Source organism: Acinonyx jubatus, chromosome B1, assembly GCF_027475565.1.
Source record: "Acinonyx jubatus isolate Ajub_Pintada_27869175 chromosome B1, VMU_Ajub_asm_v1.0, whole genome shotgun sequence".
Taxonomy (NCBI): Eukaryota; Metazoa; Chordata; class Mammalia; order Carnivora; family Felidae; genus Acinonyx; species Acinonyx jubatus.
Genome location: NC_069382.1, coordinates 157,556,091 through 157,576,338, shown reverse-complemented (window position 1 = coordinate 157,576,338; position 20,248 = coordinate 157,556,091). Strand labels below are relative to the sequence as shown.

At 39.7% G+C, this 20,248-nt stretch overlaps 1 protein-coding gene across 10 annotated transcripts in view; it reads right to left on the bottom strand.

The window, feature by feature from the left end:
* Window positions 1–20,248, bottom strand: part of NMU (neuromedin U) — a 44,039-nt gene that overhangs the window by 10,965 nt on the left and 12,826 nt on the right. For all 10 annotated transcript variants that reach the window (XR_008296313.1, XR_008296314.1, XM_053217350.1 and 7 more), the window contains exons 4-6: window positions 18,345–18,403; window positions 4,509–4,556; window positions 763–822 (exon numbers count right to left, since the gene is read on the bottom strand). Coding sequence is in view for 8 of the 10 variants with exons in the window: in XM_053217350.1 (XP_053073325.1) it covers window positions 763–822; window positions 4,509–4,556; window positions 18,345–18,403 (167 nt within the window). In the remaining 2 variants the exon portion in view is untranslated. The remainder of the gene's footprint in view (window positions 1–762; window positions 823–4,508; window positions 4,557–18,344; window positions 18,404–20,248) is intronic.

The window sequence follows — 20,248 nt, the reverse complement described above, 5'->3', positions numbered from 1 at the left end:
ATATATATATATATATATATATATATATATATACAGGAAACATTTATGCTTTCAAAATGTCAAGGTTTCTTTGAATTATTGTATGTGAAAGGTATATAAGTAAGAATGTATCAATGATCATAGTTAAATTAGGATTGCTAATGAAAAATGTAATTCTAGACCTGCCTCTCTTATCCTTATAAAGTAGTTTTAAAATAAATTCATCTATAATATACAGAATATAATCTGAAGTATGGTATACTTAAGCTATTTTTCAAGTTCCCAGCTCTCCTCGTTTCAGACCAAAAAGTTCTTCTAGATGAATCAAATAATTTTAATAAGAAACCAAGACATCACAGTAAGAATATAATTTTCAAACTGATACTGTCTATATATATAAATTCTTAATGTCCTTCTCTCTAGCAAAGTACAATGCCCTGACCTCCAAGCTGAGATACATCTGTTCTCCAATTCTAGTATGAGAAAGGGAGTCAAAATGACCCCAAATTTCTTTCATGAGAACTAGAGCACATCTTATGAGAGGGCTATATGATTTTCCAATTAGATGATTGTAAACCCCATTAATGTGAACACTAAATTCTCAGACACCTGAGAAACTTAAGTTTTTGTTTCTTATCCAAAACCAACTCATGATCTTCTTGGCTCTTCATGAAATGCTTCCTAAATCGGGTATATTTTCTTCCAGAAGGAATACCAAGGTATCACTGAGCAATTCTTTTTTTTTTTTTTTTGCCTACAATTAAAACACTATTCCAACCTTACCTGGGGCTTTGGTAGAGTCCTCCTAATTGTGATGCAAAGCTCCTCCAGTGCATTGGATGCCTAATGAAAATGAAGATATATAGGCCAACCTTGTGCTTTAACAATATTTGCATAGAATATGTAACTGTCGAATATTAGGAGTGCAAGGATATTCCAAACACCCAGAATAGATTCCTTCTCGTGTCCCATCAAAACTCTGTAGAAATCCCTTGGTTTCTTTCATGACAAAAACTTGGCTCCTACAAGTAAAACCTTCCTTCCAACCAGGGGTGGGGGGGGGGGGGGAATGTTATGTACTGTATATATGCACTGATTAAGGCTTCCACGGTGGTCCAGATACATAGTTCTCTCATACTTTCTAAGAGTCCGTGAAATTGTATGACTGAGAGAAACTAGAACAGTGCCAAAAGAGGGATTATTCCTCCCAGCTTGTAGCAAAGTTTGAATCTACATGCCAAAGCTGTGAGCTTCACTGAATATTACTCATTAGTGGCTAATTTGAAAATCCTGCAAGTGCTTGCAAACAATGGGAGTTGGAGGGAAAGAAGCCGCACATGGTGCACCTCATCGGAGTTACCACCCTTCCAGGCTGCTGACTGCACACCCCAGGATCAGGTTTTTCAAAGCATCTGAGCACAGAAGTAGGGCAGGGCTCCCTGTGGTTAGGAGCCGGCTGGGTGTGGTGAGGACTAACACAAATGGACAAGCAGGGGCGAAACCTGCTTTGCACAGAATTTAGCACACTAGAACCATGAACAATTGATTACTTAATGCATGTTAGAAGTAACAAGGAGCTGGAACAGTGTGGGGGGGAGCAATTTAATTCGTAGTTAAAAACGTGGGCTGTGGAGTTGAGCAGCCTGTCACTGCTCAAAGGCAGTGCAAGTTCCATTTCTACTCATTAGCTGTGTCACCTTGGGCTGGTTACCTAACCACTCTAAACTTCAGTATCTTCAGCTATAAATCGGGGATGACAACATCACTGCAGAGAGTTCTTGGAAGGATTAAATGTAGGTAGAGCTCTTAGCACAGTGCCAGGTACATAGCAATTAGTTAACAATAATAGCATTAAAGAATGTGTGGCCTGTAAAGCTGGATTTACAACTGAAGTTACTCTTCATGTAGGAGATACGTCAGAAAGGATTATTTGGGGCCACCCATATCCTCACCCTTTGAACAACAGTGCATGTTTAACATGGTGGGCTGAAGTTAGGGATACAGATGGAGTCATGGATCAGCTTCTCTGAACATCCTCCCCAGCACATCAGAGGCCTGCTTTGTTCTCTTCCATGTGCTTGTCTGCCATGCAGATTGTTGGGATGTTTACTAATAATATGAAATGGCTCCTATTTCTGTAGTGCTTCACTAGCTTACAAAACACTTTCATACACCTAATTCACATTTTGTCCTTAAAATGCATCCGTGTGTTATGAAGGACAGGAATCGTTCTTCTCGAATGTAAAGGAAGTGAGGTTCTAAGAGACTATCATTTCCTCGATACCACACGTGGCTAATGGTTGGTCAAGTGTGGCCTGGGAGCTGGGTCGTCGGACCTGCAAGTATTCCCGTGTTTCACTGGCAATGACGTGAAGCCTGTGACCGGGGAGTTGGATGAGAGAAAGAGTACGAACACCGATACACTCTTTCCCACGTTTTCCCTTCAGCGTTGGGTACATAGGTCACCCCATAAAAAATACGGAAACAGATTCCTGAAACTTCCTTTTATGGCCCATTTAGAAATGTTATAAAATACAAAACAATAAAAAAATATATATCTGGTGGTGTCATGTGTCTCTTAACACACAAAAGAATAAATGTAGCGTCTCCCAAGAACACAGCTTTGAAGCCGGATGAGGCTTCGCAACAAGACCGAAGTTTGAAGGGAAAAGTTTTAAAACAAACTGTATTTTTTCCAGCCACCCTTCTCATGAAACCATTATTCCTGGAGCTACAACTATTCTTTAAGAGCTTTTCTCATACTAAATTTTTAATACTTTATTTTTTATTTGTGAACCTTTATTTTCCATTTGGTAAAAATGTTTTGAAGCACTGTTCAGAAAATCATATAAATAATAAAATTATAACTAATGTGAAAAGAAGTGATTTTTAAATTTTTTTTAGTTTATTTATTTTGAGAGAGAGAGAGAGAGAGAGAGAGAGAGAGACGAGAGAGAGCAGGAGCAGGGGAGGGGTACAGGGGCAGAGAGAGGGAGGGAGAGAGAGAATCCCAAGCAGTTCCACACTGTCAGCACAGAGTCTGATGTGGGGCTCAATCCCACAAACCATGAGATCATGACCTGAGCCAAAACCAAGAGCCAGACGTTTGACTGCGTCATCCGGGTACCCCGAAAAGTAGTGATTTTTAAAAATTGTATTAGTGAATGTAAACGATGTCATAGTAAATTGACCAAACTCTCTTCAAAAGGTACACAGTCTCCAAATCCAGTAGAAGCTTCATTTAGCTTCATGGTGTCTAGATGAGTGAGTGCTTTTAATTCATCCTTTTAGTACTGCAGAAATAGAAATGATTCTGAGGGTGTTCTTGAATTTTAAATACAATGCAAAAGCTTACATGCTAATTAACACCCATCATATGTTATATGTCCATCAGTGCTTCTCTTATAATTGGAATTATTCATAAATGTCATCTCTTGTGATCCTGGTCTTGCTTTTTCATCTAATGCCACTAACTCCCTGCAAGTGACCCTCTGCAAACTGAGAAATGGATTGAAGAAGGAGAAATACAGCATTTCTCTACCTGGGCCGTGATGACATTCTGGAAGGACAAAGCATGGCACCTTAGCCAGACCATGTTGGTGTTATGCCCCAGGCACATTGCTGATTGTTCTGAAAGAGGATGAGCCAAGAGCCTCTCCTGAGCCCTCCTCTCCATCCAGGAAACTGTTGACACTGATGAAGAGAGAGCGAACGCTGAGGCTAACTCTGCTACACCTGTGCTGGAAGCAGAGCTGCAGACAGAACAGCAGTGTCCAGTCCAGTGGATGCTGTGTAAGGAGGACACGCTTATTTTCAACTCCTCACGCTTCGCGTGCAGGAGCTAGACTAGCACTCCTCACTCCCCAACCCTCTCTGAACTCTTTGCTGTGGGAAGGGGACAGAGTTACCTGAGAGGTAACTGAGTGGAGGAAACTGGGCACATTCAGCCCTTTCCTCTTAAAGAGCCAGCTGTCTGGCCAGCTGTTTTGGTTGAGTCTCTGCCCTGTGCCAGCAAACCCGACTGGTGGGGAGGCCTCAGGTCACTGTCTAACCCCAGTTTAATTCTGGGAATTAAATTCTGGAGTTAAAGTCTGGGAATTCTTAGCAAACACTCTGGGCATCAGATCTGAGGCCACATTCACAAATTGACTATTTTGAACTCCCCAAGTCTGACTTCACGTTCCTCTCTGCCTGGGTTTCAAACTCAACTGAGGGACAGCTGGGATATGAGCCTCCAAATGCAACCAGAGGCACATTATTTTTAATCTAACACAGAATTTGATTTTGAAATTAGCATTTTGATTTCCAAAATATGTGCATATTATCTGCAAATCTGTTTTACTTAGAGACAAATGCCCCAGCATGACCTTACAACATAAACTCCTAGAACTGATTATTGCCTGCGGATAATGTAATAATTTCTAAAGTGTTGACATGTTTAATAAGTCCATAAAGTAATGACGGGTCCAAAGGGAGAAATGGAGTGACAACTGCTTATGTTACTATAAAACATCTTCAATTGGAATTACCTGAGGCTGAGAATCAAGGGACAGGAAAGACGAACAGGCATCATCTATCTGTAGAAAATAAAAAATGCCAGTTACACCTTGGAAAAATAGACAGAAAATGGGAAGTAGATTTTACAAAGTCAAGTTACCTAGGTACCATTAATTTAAGTTCTGAGACAGTTCAGGACTCTGGATTTGGGCAGGAAGAGCCTGTTAAACTTTCTAAGGAAGTTCTGGAATTGGGATCTCCCCAAGATTTACCTCCAGCCACAGGGCTAAAAGGTCCCCAAGGACAGTTGATAGGGATCGCCAGAGAGTATACAGATGCTTCAAATACTGAGAGAAACACACTTGGGGTATTCAGCCTGAGAAACGCGAGCGAGCGATGAAGAAAGAATGGCCTCAAAATTAAGGAGCACCCTGTTATCATGTGGTTCTTTATCACGTAAGTCTAATCACATCATCTAAATGAACATGATAATAGAAGTGCTAAATGAAAAGTAGCTTGATACATAGCACCCAGAAAAAACTCTTACACAACAGCAATCTACTAGTTCTCTACCAAGAAACCAGCATCAGGAAAGGATTCTATTTGCAATGAAGGTTTATTGGGGAATCAGTAAAGGTTTCACCACATTCTTTACATCTGTAAGGTGTCTCTCCAGTACAGACTGTCTTATGTCTATTTAGAATTGACGACTGACTAAAGACTTTTCCAGATTTATTACATCTATATGGGTTTTTCCAACATGGATTCTCTGATGTTCAGCAAGATTGGGGGACTCATTAAAAGCTTTCCCACATTCATTACATTTATAAGGATTATCTCCAATATGGATACTCTCATGTGTAATAAGGTCTGAGCTTTCAGAAAAGATCTCCTTGCATTTATTACATTTATCATGGTTCTCTGGAAAGTGACTCCTCAGGTGTTTATTAACATTATTTGAGCCTTGGGGTCCCTGGGTGACTCAGTCTGTTAAGCATTTGACTCTTGAGTTCAACTCAGGTCATGATCCCAGGGTTGTGGGATCGAGCCTCACATTAGGCTCAGTGCGGAGCCTGCTTGGGAATTCTCTCCCCCCCCCCCCACCCTGCCCCCCCTCAATCCGTCCCTCCCCCTCATGCATTCTCTCTCTCTCTCTCTCTCTCTCTCTCTCTATCTCTCTCTCTCTCAAAAAGAAAATAGATTTTGGAAACCCTTTAATCAGTGCTCAAACCTTATTTAATACTACGGAATTCATACTAGAGAGAAACCTTACAAATGTAAAGAATGTGGTAAAACCTTTAAGGACTTTTCAACCCTTACTCACCATTTCAGAGTTCACACTGAGGAGAAACCTTACAAATATAAAGAATGTGGCAAGTCTTTAGCTGGAATTCACAACTTATTCACCATCATAGATACCATACAGGAGAGAAACCATAAAATGTAAAGAAAATGACAAAGCCTTTAACTGGAATTTAGTCATTATTTGGTATCCCCAAAGGCACACTAGATTCAAACCCTGGAAATGTGATGAAAGAGGAAAGACCTTTGTTGTAAAGGTCTTTAGAAAACACCAGAGTGCATAAAGGAATATAACTTTAGAGACATAAAAATTTAGAAAAGTATTTAGTTGAACATCAAATATCAATAAATGTCACGATTGACAGTAGAAAGCAGTAAGTCAGTGACTCCTTTCAGACATTACTTTAAGCCAGAGTATGAGAAGGAATATAAGTTAAATGCTTAGATACTGTATTTGCTAGCATGCTTCAAAAGATAAAGGGGATGGATTTTTGGACAGGTATAATTAATTACAACATGCTTTTTTATATTGACCTTACTTGACATTTGTAACTAGCAAATTTTAATGTATTTCTACTCTCAAATCACTTCATTGAAATACCTGTTTCCCCTAGTAGGTGTGGGAAATCATGTGATGATTGTTGCTGCATGAAAGATAATGTGACACTCTTCTTCATGTGGTGGGATTCATGCATATCTGTTTTTCCTTTGAAGATTAAGGACAATATAATATATATGAGGAAAATCTTAATGGAGATACTGTTTGTAGTTGACTTATAGCATTGATGGAAGTTACCATGAAATGGATGTTCACACAATCATCTGTGTTTTGTATAACTAAGGGACATTTTGAATTTTATAAATAAAATCTGATATCAAATGGTCTTTATGAAAAAAAGAGGTGGCAATACAATAAAATACTGTTGTATTTTTGTAATAGTAATAGAAGTAGAGAATGTTAGTTGTGGTAGCAATAAAGAAATCTTTACAGATTAAAAAAAAGGTTTATTGAACTACAGTTGACAGCTGTTCTCAGCCTTTATCTCTTTTTCTAAGAGAAAAACTGAAAGACTTTAAACTGTACTATAAGAGATTTATATTAATCACTAAACTAACTGTGCTGCAAAAGTTAAACACTAAGCTGGATGTCTGGAGCAGTTTATGGCATTTATTTCTTTGCTGGCCTTTTAAAATGGGACTGGAAAAAAACAGTACTGATTTGTGTCTGTCTGGGATGATTTAGGTTGAGTCCTATTTATGGTCAACATCTCAGAATTCTTTGCTGATCAGTTTAATTTAATTTCCATCATTATACTATACTGAAGGGGGAATAATCATACTCTTTGGTCATAATTCCTCATGCTCCTTACTGCTTCCAAGTGAACATGTACTTAAATATATGATTCTCTAATTTAGAGAATAACAAAGGCATACAATATCATATAAGAGCAAAGGCTTACTGTCTCTCTCCTTTTATCCTCACAGAGCCTGCTATCTTCTCCAGATGTCACAAATATTTAGGAAATTGTTCTATTCCAGTCATTCCTTGTGCCCACCCACCTCCTCCCTCTTCCATGCCATACAAATCCGGAATCATGACTACAAACACACACACACACACACACACACACAGTGATAAACTTCTTGAGGGCGGAGGTTATGCCATATCTAACTTGCCCAGAATAAGTGTTCGATAAATATTCTTTAATTAAATTGCATTGAACCTATGGAAAGAAAACAAAATAAAAAGAGAAGTCAACTGAGGGGAAAGGCAAAAAGGGGAAAGGCAAAAAGATACCTTTTTTAAAGCTTTGAATTGTGACCAATGCTTTAATATATCGCTTCCAAATGTTACTTAGTTTGCTAAGTTTGCTCAGTTACTTAGAGGGTAGGAGGAACGGGTTCCTCCAGTAACATTTTTGTGATACTTAGATAGCTGCAGATATCACATGCTCAAAGGCAAAGCTGTCCACCCGCAGACCAGGCTGCTGCGTGGGTGAGGTGCCCGGGTCCAAAAACAGCAAACTCTTGAACCTAAGGGCTGATGAATCAGTGCATCAATGTTGTTTGCATAAAAATATCCGAATAAGAAAAAGAAAACACCAATTAATCAAATTGGGAGATAATTGCAAAGCTTTTCAATCTTTGTTCTCTTTTCTTTAAAAGGCACAGCAACATTGCTCACCCACTTTCCATTTGGATAAGCATTTATTCATTTTACTCAGCTTGTGGCCCTAATGGTTTTAAGTGCCACTAATTGCTTTTGAGAACTCTGCAAAATCCATTGATGAATCTGTTTGAAAATGGTTAGGTCTCTGTAAATGGTTTGAAAAGGATGTGTTTCTAGTGTCTGAAGAGCTCAGTAATTTTTAAAACCCCCAGAAGAAAAGTGCATGTTTTAGCATCTTAATTTCTTTAAATATCTTTTTCTATAAAAGAATCTATAGTGCTTTTACAACTCTATTTGAGGTTTCCCCCAGCTTTCTCATCTAAAATATTTTTTCAAAGATTTTCCACAGAAATATAGATAATTCCAAGCTAAAATAAATGTTTCTGTATTATACATTAATGTCTGTTGTCAAAATTATTCTTCATCTTGTTTATATGCCTCTAGCATGTATTTTGATACACTAAGGCAGAGAACATTATAATTGACTTTATGAATTTTTATGCTATTAGAGATTACTTAGTACTTGGCACTTACTATCCATCTTATCTCTTCCTTTATGTATTTTGTTAGTGGTGGCTTAGGTGAACAGAATATTCTCCTCAGCTCTTAGTTCACAATCATCATTGAACCTGCTTTATTTATTTATTTATTTATTTATTTATTTATTCTTTTATATTTCAATTTCCTACTCCTGTTTCATCCACTCATGGGCAACTCTTCTTATGTATTTGATGTGTATCCTTCATTTGTTTATGTTCTTGAAAAATCTGTATTACTATTTGGTGTGCATGTATGGTGTTTCCTTATTTTTTCCATTTAACACTATACTTTGAGATCTATCCATGTTACTGGGGACATCTAGTATGTTGCTCCTAGCTGCTGTAGAATACTCTATAATGTGCATCTACACATGCATCTACAACACGCTTGTTGCCTATCCCGCTCCCCAGTGATAGACAGCGGGGTTTCCTCCAATTCTATTCAAGCAAAGCTGTAATCAACCTCCTCGTATTTATCCTCCACTTACGAATCTGTTGAAGTTATCTTTGGGCTATCTACCCAGGAGAGGGAATGCTAGATCATGGGGATATCTAGGTTGCTTTCCAGATGTCTCCACCAATTGACACTCTCACCAATAATGCATGAGGTGTGTACAACCCACACCCTTGCTAACACTTGCCATTATCTAGATTTCAATTTTTTTTGCCAATCTAAATGGGTAGAGAGTAACACTTTGTTGTTGTCTTGATTTTCATTTCATTGTTACTAATGAATCTGAGCATCTCTTTACATGCTTATTGGCCTTTTAGGTTTCTTCTTTGTAAATTGTCTGTTCTATCCTTTGACAACTTTTGCCTTAGAGCCTTATCTTTATCCAATTGGTTTGATAGAGTTTCTTAGATAGTCTAGAAATTAATCCTTTGTCAGTTTTAGACATAGCCAACATCATTCAAAGGCTCTTCCTTTTTAAATGTAGTCCTTTTGAAAGAAATCTTTACTATCGTATTTTTGGCCTTATGATTTATATTGGAAAATTTGTGCGTTTTTTTAAAGTTTATTTATTTGGGAGAGAAAAAGACAGTGTAAATGGGGGAAGTGCAGAGAGAGACAATCCCAAGCAGGCTCTACACTGTTAATGCAAATCTGTGAGATCATGACCTAAGCCAAAACTAAGAGCTGAATGCTTAACCAACTGAGCCACCCAGGTGCCCCTGAAATTTTGTTTTAGAAGGCATTCCTGGCTCCTAGTTCACAAAGATATTTTCCTAATAGAAAAGATAGATTCTATTAACTCTATAATTTTACACTTTATATTTAGATCTTTAATCCACTTGGAGCCCACCTCTTAGGTGTTTTTTAATTGATGGATAATTGACATAAAATATTATATTAGTTTCAGGTGCACAACACAGTGGTTTGATATTTATATACATTACAAAATGTATATCATTACATTTATATACAGTACAATGGGGTGTTAGTTTTCTTTTTCTCCATATAGCAAGCAAGCTTCTCAACCTCCATTTGCCAAATAATCTGTCCTTTTCCCTGTGAATTTTAATGTTACTTTTATTGAGAGTTATTTATGTGTATGTGCATTTCCGTCTTAGTTTGGCTTTTCCTGGAAACAGACCTTGAGATAAGGATGTGGATACAAGTAGGTTATTTGGGAGATGACCCAAAAAACACTCATAGAAGAGTGGAGGAGACAAGCAGGGAAGAGAAGGAATTTGATAAAGTGTATGTCATCAGGCAGATTACCACCATGGGTAACTGGAATCAGTCTATCTAGGGAATTCTGGGAACCAATGCAGAACACACCTCAGAGTATCCCAACTGAGGGAAGATGGCTCTACCAGCAGCTAAGGTATTGATCCACCAATTCCCTTGGGTCACCAACTGAGGGGTATTCTCAGTGGTGGGTGCATTTACTCCCAGGCACTTCTGGTCTGCCCTGAGCACAGTCCAACGATACTCAACATGGGGTTTGAACTCATGACCCCGAGATCAAGAGTCGCATGCTCTACTGCCTGACCCAGGCACCCCCAAATTTTGACTTATAATATTTTTATGTCATTTAATTCTAACCATCTTGGAATTTCCTCTTTAGCCTAAGGTTATTTACCAAAATGCTACTTATTTTCAAAACAGATGGGATATTGAAGTTATACTTTTGTTGTTAATTTTTCTTTTTTTTTTAATTTTTAAAGTTTATTTATTTATTTTTGAGACAGAGAGAGAGCGCGCATGGGGAGAGGGGCAGAGACAGAGGGAGAGAAGAATCCCAAGCAGGCTTCCTGCTGTCAGCACAGAGCCCCACAAGGGGCTCAATCCCATGAGCCATGATACCATGACCCAAGCAGAGACTAAGAGTCAGATGCTCAACCTGTGGTGGAGTCCGCTCCTTAAGGAAAAAACAAAAAACAAAAAACAAAACCCTCAAGGCAACCTGGCTATACGCATACGTGACAACATCCCTCAAGACCCTGTAACATGAGACCACTTAATCAGACTGCATGTTTGTGTGTTACCATATATGGGAGACAAAGAAGTAAAAAATATTTCAAAAACTACACCACGTGGCGTTTGGGGCTCAGTTCTTTGCATATGAACTCTCTTCCCTGAGTGGTGCCGGCAGGAATAAAGTTGTTTCCTGGGAAGAAAAACCTGGGTGTCACGACTCTCTGTGTGAGAATCCTGCTACATTACTTGGGGGCTTGCGTCGGGGATTCAGAGATAGTGCATTTCCACCTCCTTCGCCACCGGGGATGTGAACCTGGAGGCACCGGGAGAAGCAGCCTCTCCTGACGCCAGTGGACCGCTTGATTGGAAGGAGATTAGCCCTCCTGGCGTGCCAGGGCAAGGACCCCATGTGTGCCAACGGAACCTGTGAGGCCCAGGAACCAGCTCAGGGAGCGCCCGTCAGACTGGTAAAAACCTGGGGTTCATTTTGGCAGACCTGCCCCTAAGAGGCAGAAGGGGAGCCTGATCACCTCCCAGAGTTGCCCTAGTAGTTCCGCAAGGGAAGAGGAATGAAGCTGCAACTCTAAGGCATTGGGCGCTGGGCGGCAGGTTGGAGTCACCATGTGACTATGTATGGGGACGTGTGTCTCCTTCGTTTCCTGGGTCAATGACTGTGATAATTAGAGCCAACAGTCTCTGGTTAGTCTACCTTAGAATGGAGACTTTAAGGAATATTCCCAGGCAGCTGCCAAAACTCCTTTGTTTTGGGGAAATCCCTTGCCTTCTCCGTACTGACATTGACTGACTAATTCCACTGGGGGAAAACAAAAGAAACCTGGAGACTGCTCCTCTGTCTGAGCTGACAAGACTTAGAATTGGGAAATCTCTTTCTCTGCCTTCTGCTGGCACCTCTCCTCTTCAGGTTCCCTTTCCCCCTCCTTTTCTGCACCACCTGGGGGGTGGCCTGCATCACTGGCTCCTCAATGCCTCACCATCAGCTCCTCCTCCCACCCTTGAGGTCGAGGAGTGAAGACCACTGATGTCAGATTTCCCCACCAAAGGTCCAGGTAAAAGTTAACACTGGGGAACAAATTGTCTTACATGGACCCAAATGAAACGTATTCAGTGTTTAAGCTAATTTAAGTTTGTTGGTTTGAGATAGACAATGTTTATCAACATTAAAAAACAAACTTTTATTCTACCTAGATTTGCTGCAGATCAAATATGCTCATGTTATCTCTGTTCCAATTTGTTAACAAAAGGATGACTTAAAGTGATGGTTAATTTTGTCAGTCTCAAAGTTTTCATGGGTAATTGTTAAGATAGCTTTCAAAGTCTTTGGTAACCTAGAATGTTAAAGTTTTGCTTGCATGATAAATTGAGATTGAATTCATTGGATATATAACGAGATAAGAAGCTAAAGCACTAATTACTAGATGCAGGTCTGTGCTTTTGACTTGTTGCAAAAAAAAGCGAAGGATATTTGGAACTGTAGAAAAACATGTTTTGTGCTTAATGGATTCATAAATTTGCCATTTAAAAAGTTCTGATGTAACATAGAGTCCACAATTGGTTACTACTTAGTTTTCACTAGAGACTAAGGTTTCTAAGAGTTAAAATTCTGCTAAATGTAGTTAAAACTAATAACAATATGAAAAGCAACTCTGTATGTAGAAAAGTAAAAGATATGAAAGAAAGATATAAGAAATGGAAATATATTTTTGTTGAAGGTAAAAGAACGTAAGTTTGTCCTAAATGAGCCTGGTTATTTGGAGAGAAATGGCTTGGGACAAAATCTAAATGCAAAGAAAAGTTGTAGAAGGTTTGTGAAGGAAAATCTTTAAAAAGAAATTTTACATATGGTCAGGACAGACTAAGGTTAAAATAAATGGATTTTAAAAGCACCCAGGGTTAAGATTAAAATTCCTCCTCCTTTGATCCAAAGGCTGGGAAAATGATGGCAATACTCTTGGTGTCAGTCTCCAAATCCTCCCCATTTGTGTTGTTCCTGTTTAGCAGAGGAATGGAAGCCTATGCCATATGAAGCATGGATGATATTTGAAGGGCTTTTACTAAGATACATGAGAGCCAATTTACTAAACTTAGCCCACTGTTTGCCAAAAATGGATATCCACATGGCTGAAACATATTTATGTGGGCATTGATGAAAAAGGCAGGGGAATTGACCTTGACCTTGGCCCTTTAACCCCTCCCTCAATGGCCAATGATCAATATGTAAGTTACTGTTGGGCCAAAACAAAATTAGTGCATCCTATGACAACCAGTAAAGTTTTGCTTGGTCACCGTCCATACCCCCAAGGTCCTACAGATGGGAAATGGAGGGGTAAAAAAAAAAAAAAAAAGTAAAGACCAGGTCCGCTCTCAGGGGTAGAGTCAAGCCTGGGTAAAAATGACTACTCCCAGCACCTCAGCGAGACTGACAGGGCTTTTGGCTGCCAGTCGCATAGCCAGCCAAAATGCAGAGCCAGGAAATGAGGTTTCTCCTGGTTAGCTATAGGAAATTGAGATAAGGGACAACTTTCTTCCTTTTTCCTATAGATGGGTAATTCCCCTACCAAGGCCATTACTCCTTTGGAATGCATTATGATTCATTTTCTTTTGCCCAAAGGCTTGGCCCCAGTGCAAACTGGAAGAGGGAACCTGGCCTCCAGAGGGAAGTATCAGTGGCAATACTACCCTACAAGTGGACTTGTTTTGCAAATGTGAAGGGAAATGGGGCGAATTCCCCCATGTTCATTGTTTTTGGGCCTTAAGAAAAAAATCAAGATATATGTAAACAATGTAAGGCAGATCTTAATTTAACGGCAGCCCTTTCTAAAGTCCAGCAATCAGGAGAGGAAACAATTAAGGGCCCTTTACCTGTATCCAAAACAGACCTAAAGAAGGAGGAAGGGAAGTCTCCTACCTCAACCTCCTCCTCCTAGGGTCCTCAATCTATATATTAAAAACAAAACAAAACAAAACAAAACACCAAAAAACAATTCTGCTCCCTGCTACCCACCTTATCCAGGCCCTCCCTGTAATGTATCAGGCATGTTTCCCTTACAAGAAGCTAGAATACCAGAAGGAAAAAACTTTTACAAAGTGTAAGACAGATAAAAAGAGATGTAGATAAATTTTCTGATCGGATAAGTATATAAAGGCTTTGCAGAATATTACATATGTTTTTGAGTTGACCTAGAAAGATATAATGCTTTTGTTAAATCAGACTCTTAATGAGACAGATGTTTTTTAAAAAAATGTAAGGAAATCTAAGATTTAGCCCTTAAACTATGCTAACTTAGCCACTATTTTACAAACACAAAATGAGAGCCCAATGGCCTTCCTGGAGATATTGAGGGGGGCTCTCATTAAATATATGGCTATCTCCCTGACACCTGTAAGGCTGAGATGATTTTAAAGGACAAATCTGTCACTCAATCAGCCCTAGATATTAAAAAAAAACGTGAAAATTGGCTGTTAGCCTTGAAGGGACCCTGGAGGAGCTCTTACTAGTTGCCAGTTGGGTATATTACAAACAAAACAGAAAAGCAGGCTTAAAAAAGAAATCTGAGGCCTTAGTTGTGGCCTTACACATTATGTCAGACTGGACTTCCCGAGGTCCTGGCACCAAGTGCCATTTATATGGCCGTTCAGAGCACTAAAATGAGACCATCCTCAGAGGGGACAACCAAAATGAAAATCCCATAAGCCATGCCCCTTGTATGGAAACAATCACTGGAAATCTGAATGCCCTCGGGGACCTCTATCTGTGAGGGCTCAGATAAACAGTGTCCCTGGAAGGGACTAACCAGGTCCTGGGGCTCTTCACGGTGGCTCCCCTAAACCAACTGTCTATCAGAAACCCAGAACCTCGGGTAACTCTGAATATAGAAGGAAAACTGGTTGATTTCCTTCTTAACACCAGAGCTATCTTTTCTGTCCTCCTTTCCACTCCAGGCCAACTATCCAAACGCAGCATGACAATTAGAGGCATCTCCAGAAAACTAACTAAATTTTTCTCTCAGCCCCTGGGATGTATGTGGGAAAACCTAATTTTTTTCTCATTCTTTCCTGATAATACCAGAAAGCCTTACTCCCTTGCTAGAAAGGGACATTATAACTAAATTAGAGACTATGGTGGTACTAACTCTAGGGCAGATAAACAATTATGTGAGTTTTTGAAAATTACTGGATATTGTAGGCTATAGATATCAGGGTTCAGGAAAATAGTTTGCCCACTATATCAATTATTAAAGGAGACTCAATCCCATTTACTCTCTCCCCCCACCCCTCAAAACAAACAAACAAACAACTGGGGTCTTACTCTTAGACACTGTCTCCAGCCCTTGGGATGGTTACAAATAGAGCAGGGAAATTACTATTATCAAGCACACAGAGCTGAAAGGTCATTAAAACACAGCATCATGCCTTTCATTTAGGGAGGGACCAAACTTACCAAATGGCCCAAAGGATGTTTACTGGAAAAAAATTTGTCAAGGACCGTTCTGCAAGTAGTATCAGCCTGTGAAGTATGTCTTAGAAACAATCCTTTCAACCACAAACTTTCATTCTCAGGCAATCAATGAACTGGAGGCTATCCAGAAAAGACTGACAATTAGGTTTCACTCATGCCAAGGTCAAAGAAATTCCAACATTTGTTGGTATGGGTTAATACTTTTACCAACTGGGTAAAGGTCTTCCCCTACAAGACAGAGAAGGCACAAAAAGTAATACAAATTCTGCTTTATGAAATAATACCCAGATCTGGCTTACCTAAAAAATTGCAGATTAATAATGGTAAATGGCTGCCTTGACTCTTTCTCTATGAGAAACTCCTGACTCTTAGAAAAATTTTACACCTCAAAATAAAACAAACTGTCTGCTTATACTCAGCAAAACTCTAAATAATCAAGCATTAGATGATTTAAAAAAAAAGTGTTTTTAATTAAGTTAGGGCCAAACTCTTGGAAATAGAGCCACCATTGATTACTTACTGCTCCTGCTTCTCTATCACCTGGGTTATGAGAGATCCCCTGACATACATTGTTTACAAAGTCAGAGTCTCTCCTAGATTATTTGACAGGTTTGGAAACTGTAGACATTATCTTCAGATGGCATCTTGTTGGTCAGTATAATCTTTACTTTGTGTTTTTCTCTTTGTATCTGCTAATGTTTATGCCGCCTCATGCCTGCCAGCCTTCCCGTAAAACCATACTGTGGGCCACTCGACCGACCCTTGGGTAGACTCTAACTGCAGTACCCCCACACTGTCCTTATCAGCTTGAAGAAGCCAGAGTGGTCATCAATCTTGTTCCCTAAAAGCAGTTACAGGCCCTGCTCCAGGGGAGAAATAAATAGGGAAAGGGTTAACATTAGACAGGGAGAGATAGGGACCTTCAGGGAGGCAGCTGCAAGTGGGAGGCTGAAGAAGCAGATGGGGTTCTCCCTTTATAAAATCCTTTATGGGTGCCCTCTTCCCATTATCCAGTGCATAAGGGGGGATCTAAATGAGACAGACAATCTAACCCTAAGACAACAGATGCAGGCCCTTGGCTCTACCCTAACTACCTTACACCACTGGGTCAGGGAGCAATTACCTATGAATCTGACCACAGAGGCTCACCCCTTTAAGCCAGGAGATGCAATATGGATAAAGGAGTAAAATGTCCAACCCCTAAAAACCCTCTGGAGGGACCCGTTCACTGTCACTTTGTCCACCCCTGCTGCAGTAAAGGTAGCCAAAGTGGGTCCCTGGATTCACTACAGCAGAGTGAAGCCAGAATCTCGAAACTGGGAGTGCATTCCTGATCCATCAATGCCATGCAAGCTGACCATATGGAAGAAGCAATCTGCAACTCCAGAGGCTCTGGGAGACTGCAGCCCTGCTTTAGTCACTCCGGAAGCTGACTAATCTACACATGGCAGAAGCTGGAAGAATCGACGGTCCAGTGGAACAAAAGACTGTCCTTATTTTCTATATGTTTCCTTACTGTGATGCACTGTCACACCTAGTTTCTCACTATTATTGTGATTCGTGCTCTACTCTTTGCCACAGGATTGGCCAAGGCCGCCCTGGCCGGCTGGAAATGTGATGAGAGGTTTCTATGAACACTCACCTTCCTTTTGTGGATAGGATACTTCGTTGGTACTAACATGGGAAAACAATGGCCAGAAGAGACTAGAAAATTAGATCTCCACAAACCTTATAGTAAAACAAAGTGCCTCAGTCCTACTACCGGGGTTTGGTTCTTCAAAAGTGCATTTATTGGGGCGCCTGGGTGGCGCAGTCAGTTAAGCGTCCGACTTCGGCCAGGTCACGATCTCGCGGTCCGTGAGTTCGAGCCCCGCGTCAGGCTCTGGGCTGATGGCTCGGAGCCTGGAGCCTGTTTCCGATTCTGTGTCTCCCTCTCTCTCTGCCCCTCCCCCGTTCATGCTCTGTCTCTCTCTGTCCCAAAAAAAAAAATAAATAAGCGTTGAAAAAAAAAATTTTTTTTTTAAAAAGTGCATTTATTGGGAAAAACTGTCTTGTCTACTGGGGAAAAAGTTCATCGTCGTCTCTGTTAAAAACTTAACATGCCTAAGCCAAAGATTTTGTAACTCAACTGTCTGGAAAACCCAATGTTGGGGGTTTCACCTTTCATCTCACCTTGAGCCAGATCCTCACCCCTTGTCCAACTTCTCTCATCTCTGAGAGACCTGGAACAATGTCAATGCAGCTATCAAATAGCAGGCCCCAGGTGGACTATACTAGATATGTGGGAGGATGGCCTATATAAACCTCTAAACCAAGATGATGCTCTTTGACCCTAAATAGAGGGGTCCAAGCATCAAAGGGGGGAATATGGTAGGGTCCCCTCCCTAAGGAAAGGAAAAAAAAAATAACTTCAAGGCAACCTGGCTATACAGGTATGTATGTGATAACATCCCTCACGATCCTGTAACATGAGACCACTTAATCAGACTGCATGTTTGTATGTTACCATATATGGGAGACAAAGAAGTAAAAAATATATAAAATAAAACTATGCCACGTGGTGTTCGGGGCTCTTTGGTATGTCCTTTTCCATACTTGTTGCTTAGCCTTCTTTTGTTTTTCGTTTTAAGTGAGACTTTTATAGACAGCATATTGCTGGATCTTTAAAAAAAATTCAATCTGAGAATTTCTGTCTTTAAGTGGCATATTATAGTATATTCACATTATTGTAATTACTCTATTATTAGGGCTCATTTTGCCATCTTGCTTTGTCATTTACTGTAATTGTTTTATTTTTTTCATCTTTCCTTTTTTCACTTCAAAAGAATTCTGAATATTATGATATCAGAATGTTAATAAAATCATAGTTGTCCCAAAACTCAATTATATTATTTCATTTGATATTTTCAAAGAGGGTTAAAGTTTCCACTAATTTGTATAAGGACAATTCTTTACCTCATTCCACAGCTGTAGTTCTTGTTCAGGCCGTAGTCCTTGAGATAATATTGGAGCACCTGAAATTAAAGTTATACTTGCATGTTATTTTTATTATATTTCTTCTAAAATTAAACATGTATATATAACTCATTTTTGGATGATATTTTTCATTTTGCCATACATCATTACCCTCCTATTTCAACTAGATATTTCAGCATTTGACCTAGTATGAGGATACATAATTATTAAACAGCATTTCAAAGACATTACTCTTAAGAATGAATTCCTTATATGTTTACACCAAAACATGTACATGAATGTGCATAGCAGCATTATCATAATAGCCCCCAAGTGGAAACAATCCAAATGCCCATTCTCTGAGAATAGATAAGCAAAATGTGGTACCTGCACACAATGGAATACTATTTGGCATTAAAAAGAAATGAACTACTGATACATGCTGCATCAAAGATGAATCTCAGACATATTACACTAAATCAAATAAGCCAGAGGCAAAAGACCAAATATATGATTCCATTTATATAGAATGTCCAGAAAAGGCAAATCTGTAATCATAGAAAGATTAGTGGCTGCCTGGGACTAGGGGTAAGAACAGAGATTGACTGCAAAGACATAACAGATTTTTGGGAGGGGTCATGGAAAACTGTATTGTTGGGACAGCAGCATAGGTCTTAAAATCTACTTAAAACCCACTGAGTTGCACACTTAAAACATAAATTTTATGGTATATAAAGTATATTTCAGTGAAGGTCTTTTAAAAAAGAACTACTTGTGGGAATGCAAACTGGTGCAGCTGCTCTGGAAAACAGTGTGGCGGTTCCTCAAAAAATTAAAAATAGATCTACCCTGTGACCCAGCAATAGCACTGCTAGGAATTTACCCAAAGGATACAGGAGTGCTGATGCATAGGGGCACTTGTACCCCAATGCTTATAGCAGCACTTTCAACAATAGCCAAATTATGGAAAGAGCCTAAATGTCCATCAACTGACAAATGGATAAAGAAATTGTGGTGTATATACACAATGGAATACTACGTGGCAATGAGAAAGAATGAAATGTGGTCTTTTGTAGCAACGTGAATGGAACTGGAGAGTGTGATGCTAAGTGAAATAAGTCATATAGAGAAAGACAGATACCATATGTTTTCACTCTTATGTGGATCCTGAGAAACTTAACAGAAGTCCATGGGGGAGGGGAAGGAAAAAAAAAAAAAAAGAGGTTAGAGAGGAAGAGAGCCAAAGCATAAGAGACTCTTAAAAACTGAGAACAGGGGTGCCTGGGTGGCTCAGTTGGTTAAGTGTCCAGCTTCAGCTCAGGTTATGATCTTGCAGTTTGTGGGTTCGAGCCCCGCATCAGGCTCTGTGCTGACAGCTCAGACCCTGGAGCCTGCTTCAGATTCTGTGTCTCCCTCTCTCTTTGCCCCTACCCCGCTCATGCTCTATGTCTCTCAAAAATAAATAAAAATGTTTAAAAAAAAATGAGAACAAACTGAGGGTTGATGGGGGGTGGGAGGGAGGGGAGGGTGGGTGATGGGTATTGAGGAGGGCACCTTTTGGGATGAGCAGTGGGTGTTGTATGGAAACCAATTTGACAATAAGTTTCATATTAAAAAAAAAGAATTACTTGTTAGGCCCTTAATTATTACTGAAGTAAAATGTTAATTAGCTTCCACTCTCTAAGGTAATATTTTCTTCATAGATTCAATTATCTAATTCATGCTATGTAAATTATCTCTGTAAAAACACTGAGATAATATTTATTATTCAAAAAAATTTTTTAATGAGAGACAGAGACAGCACCAGCACGGGAGGTGCAGAGAGAGAGGGAGACACAGAATCCGAAACAGGCTCCAGGCTCTGAGCTGTCAGCACAGAGCCCAATGCAGGGGTTAAACTCATG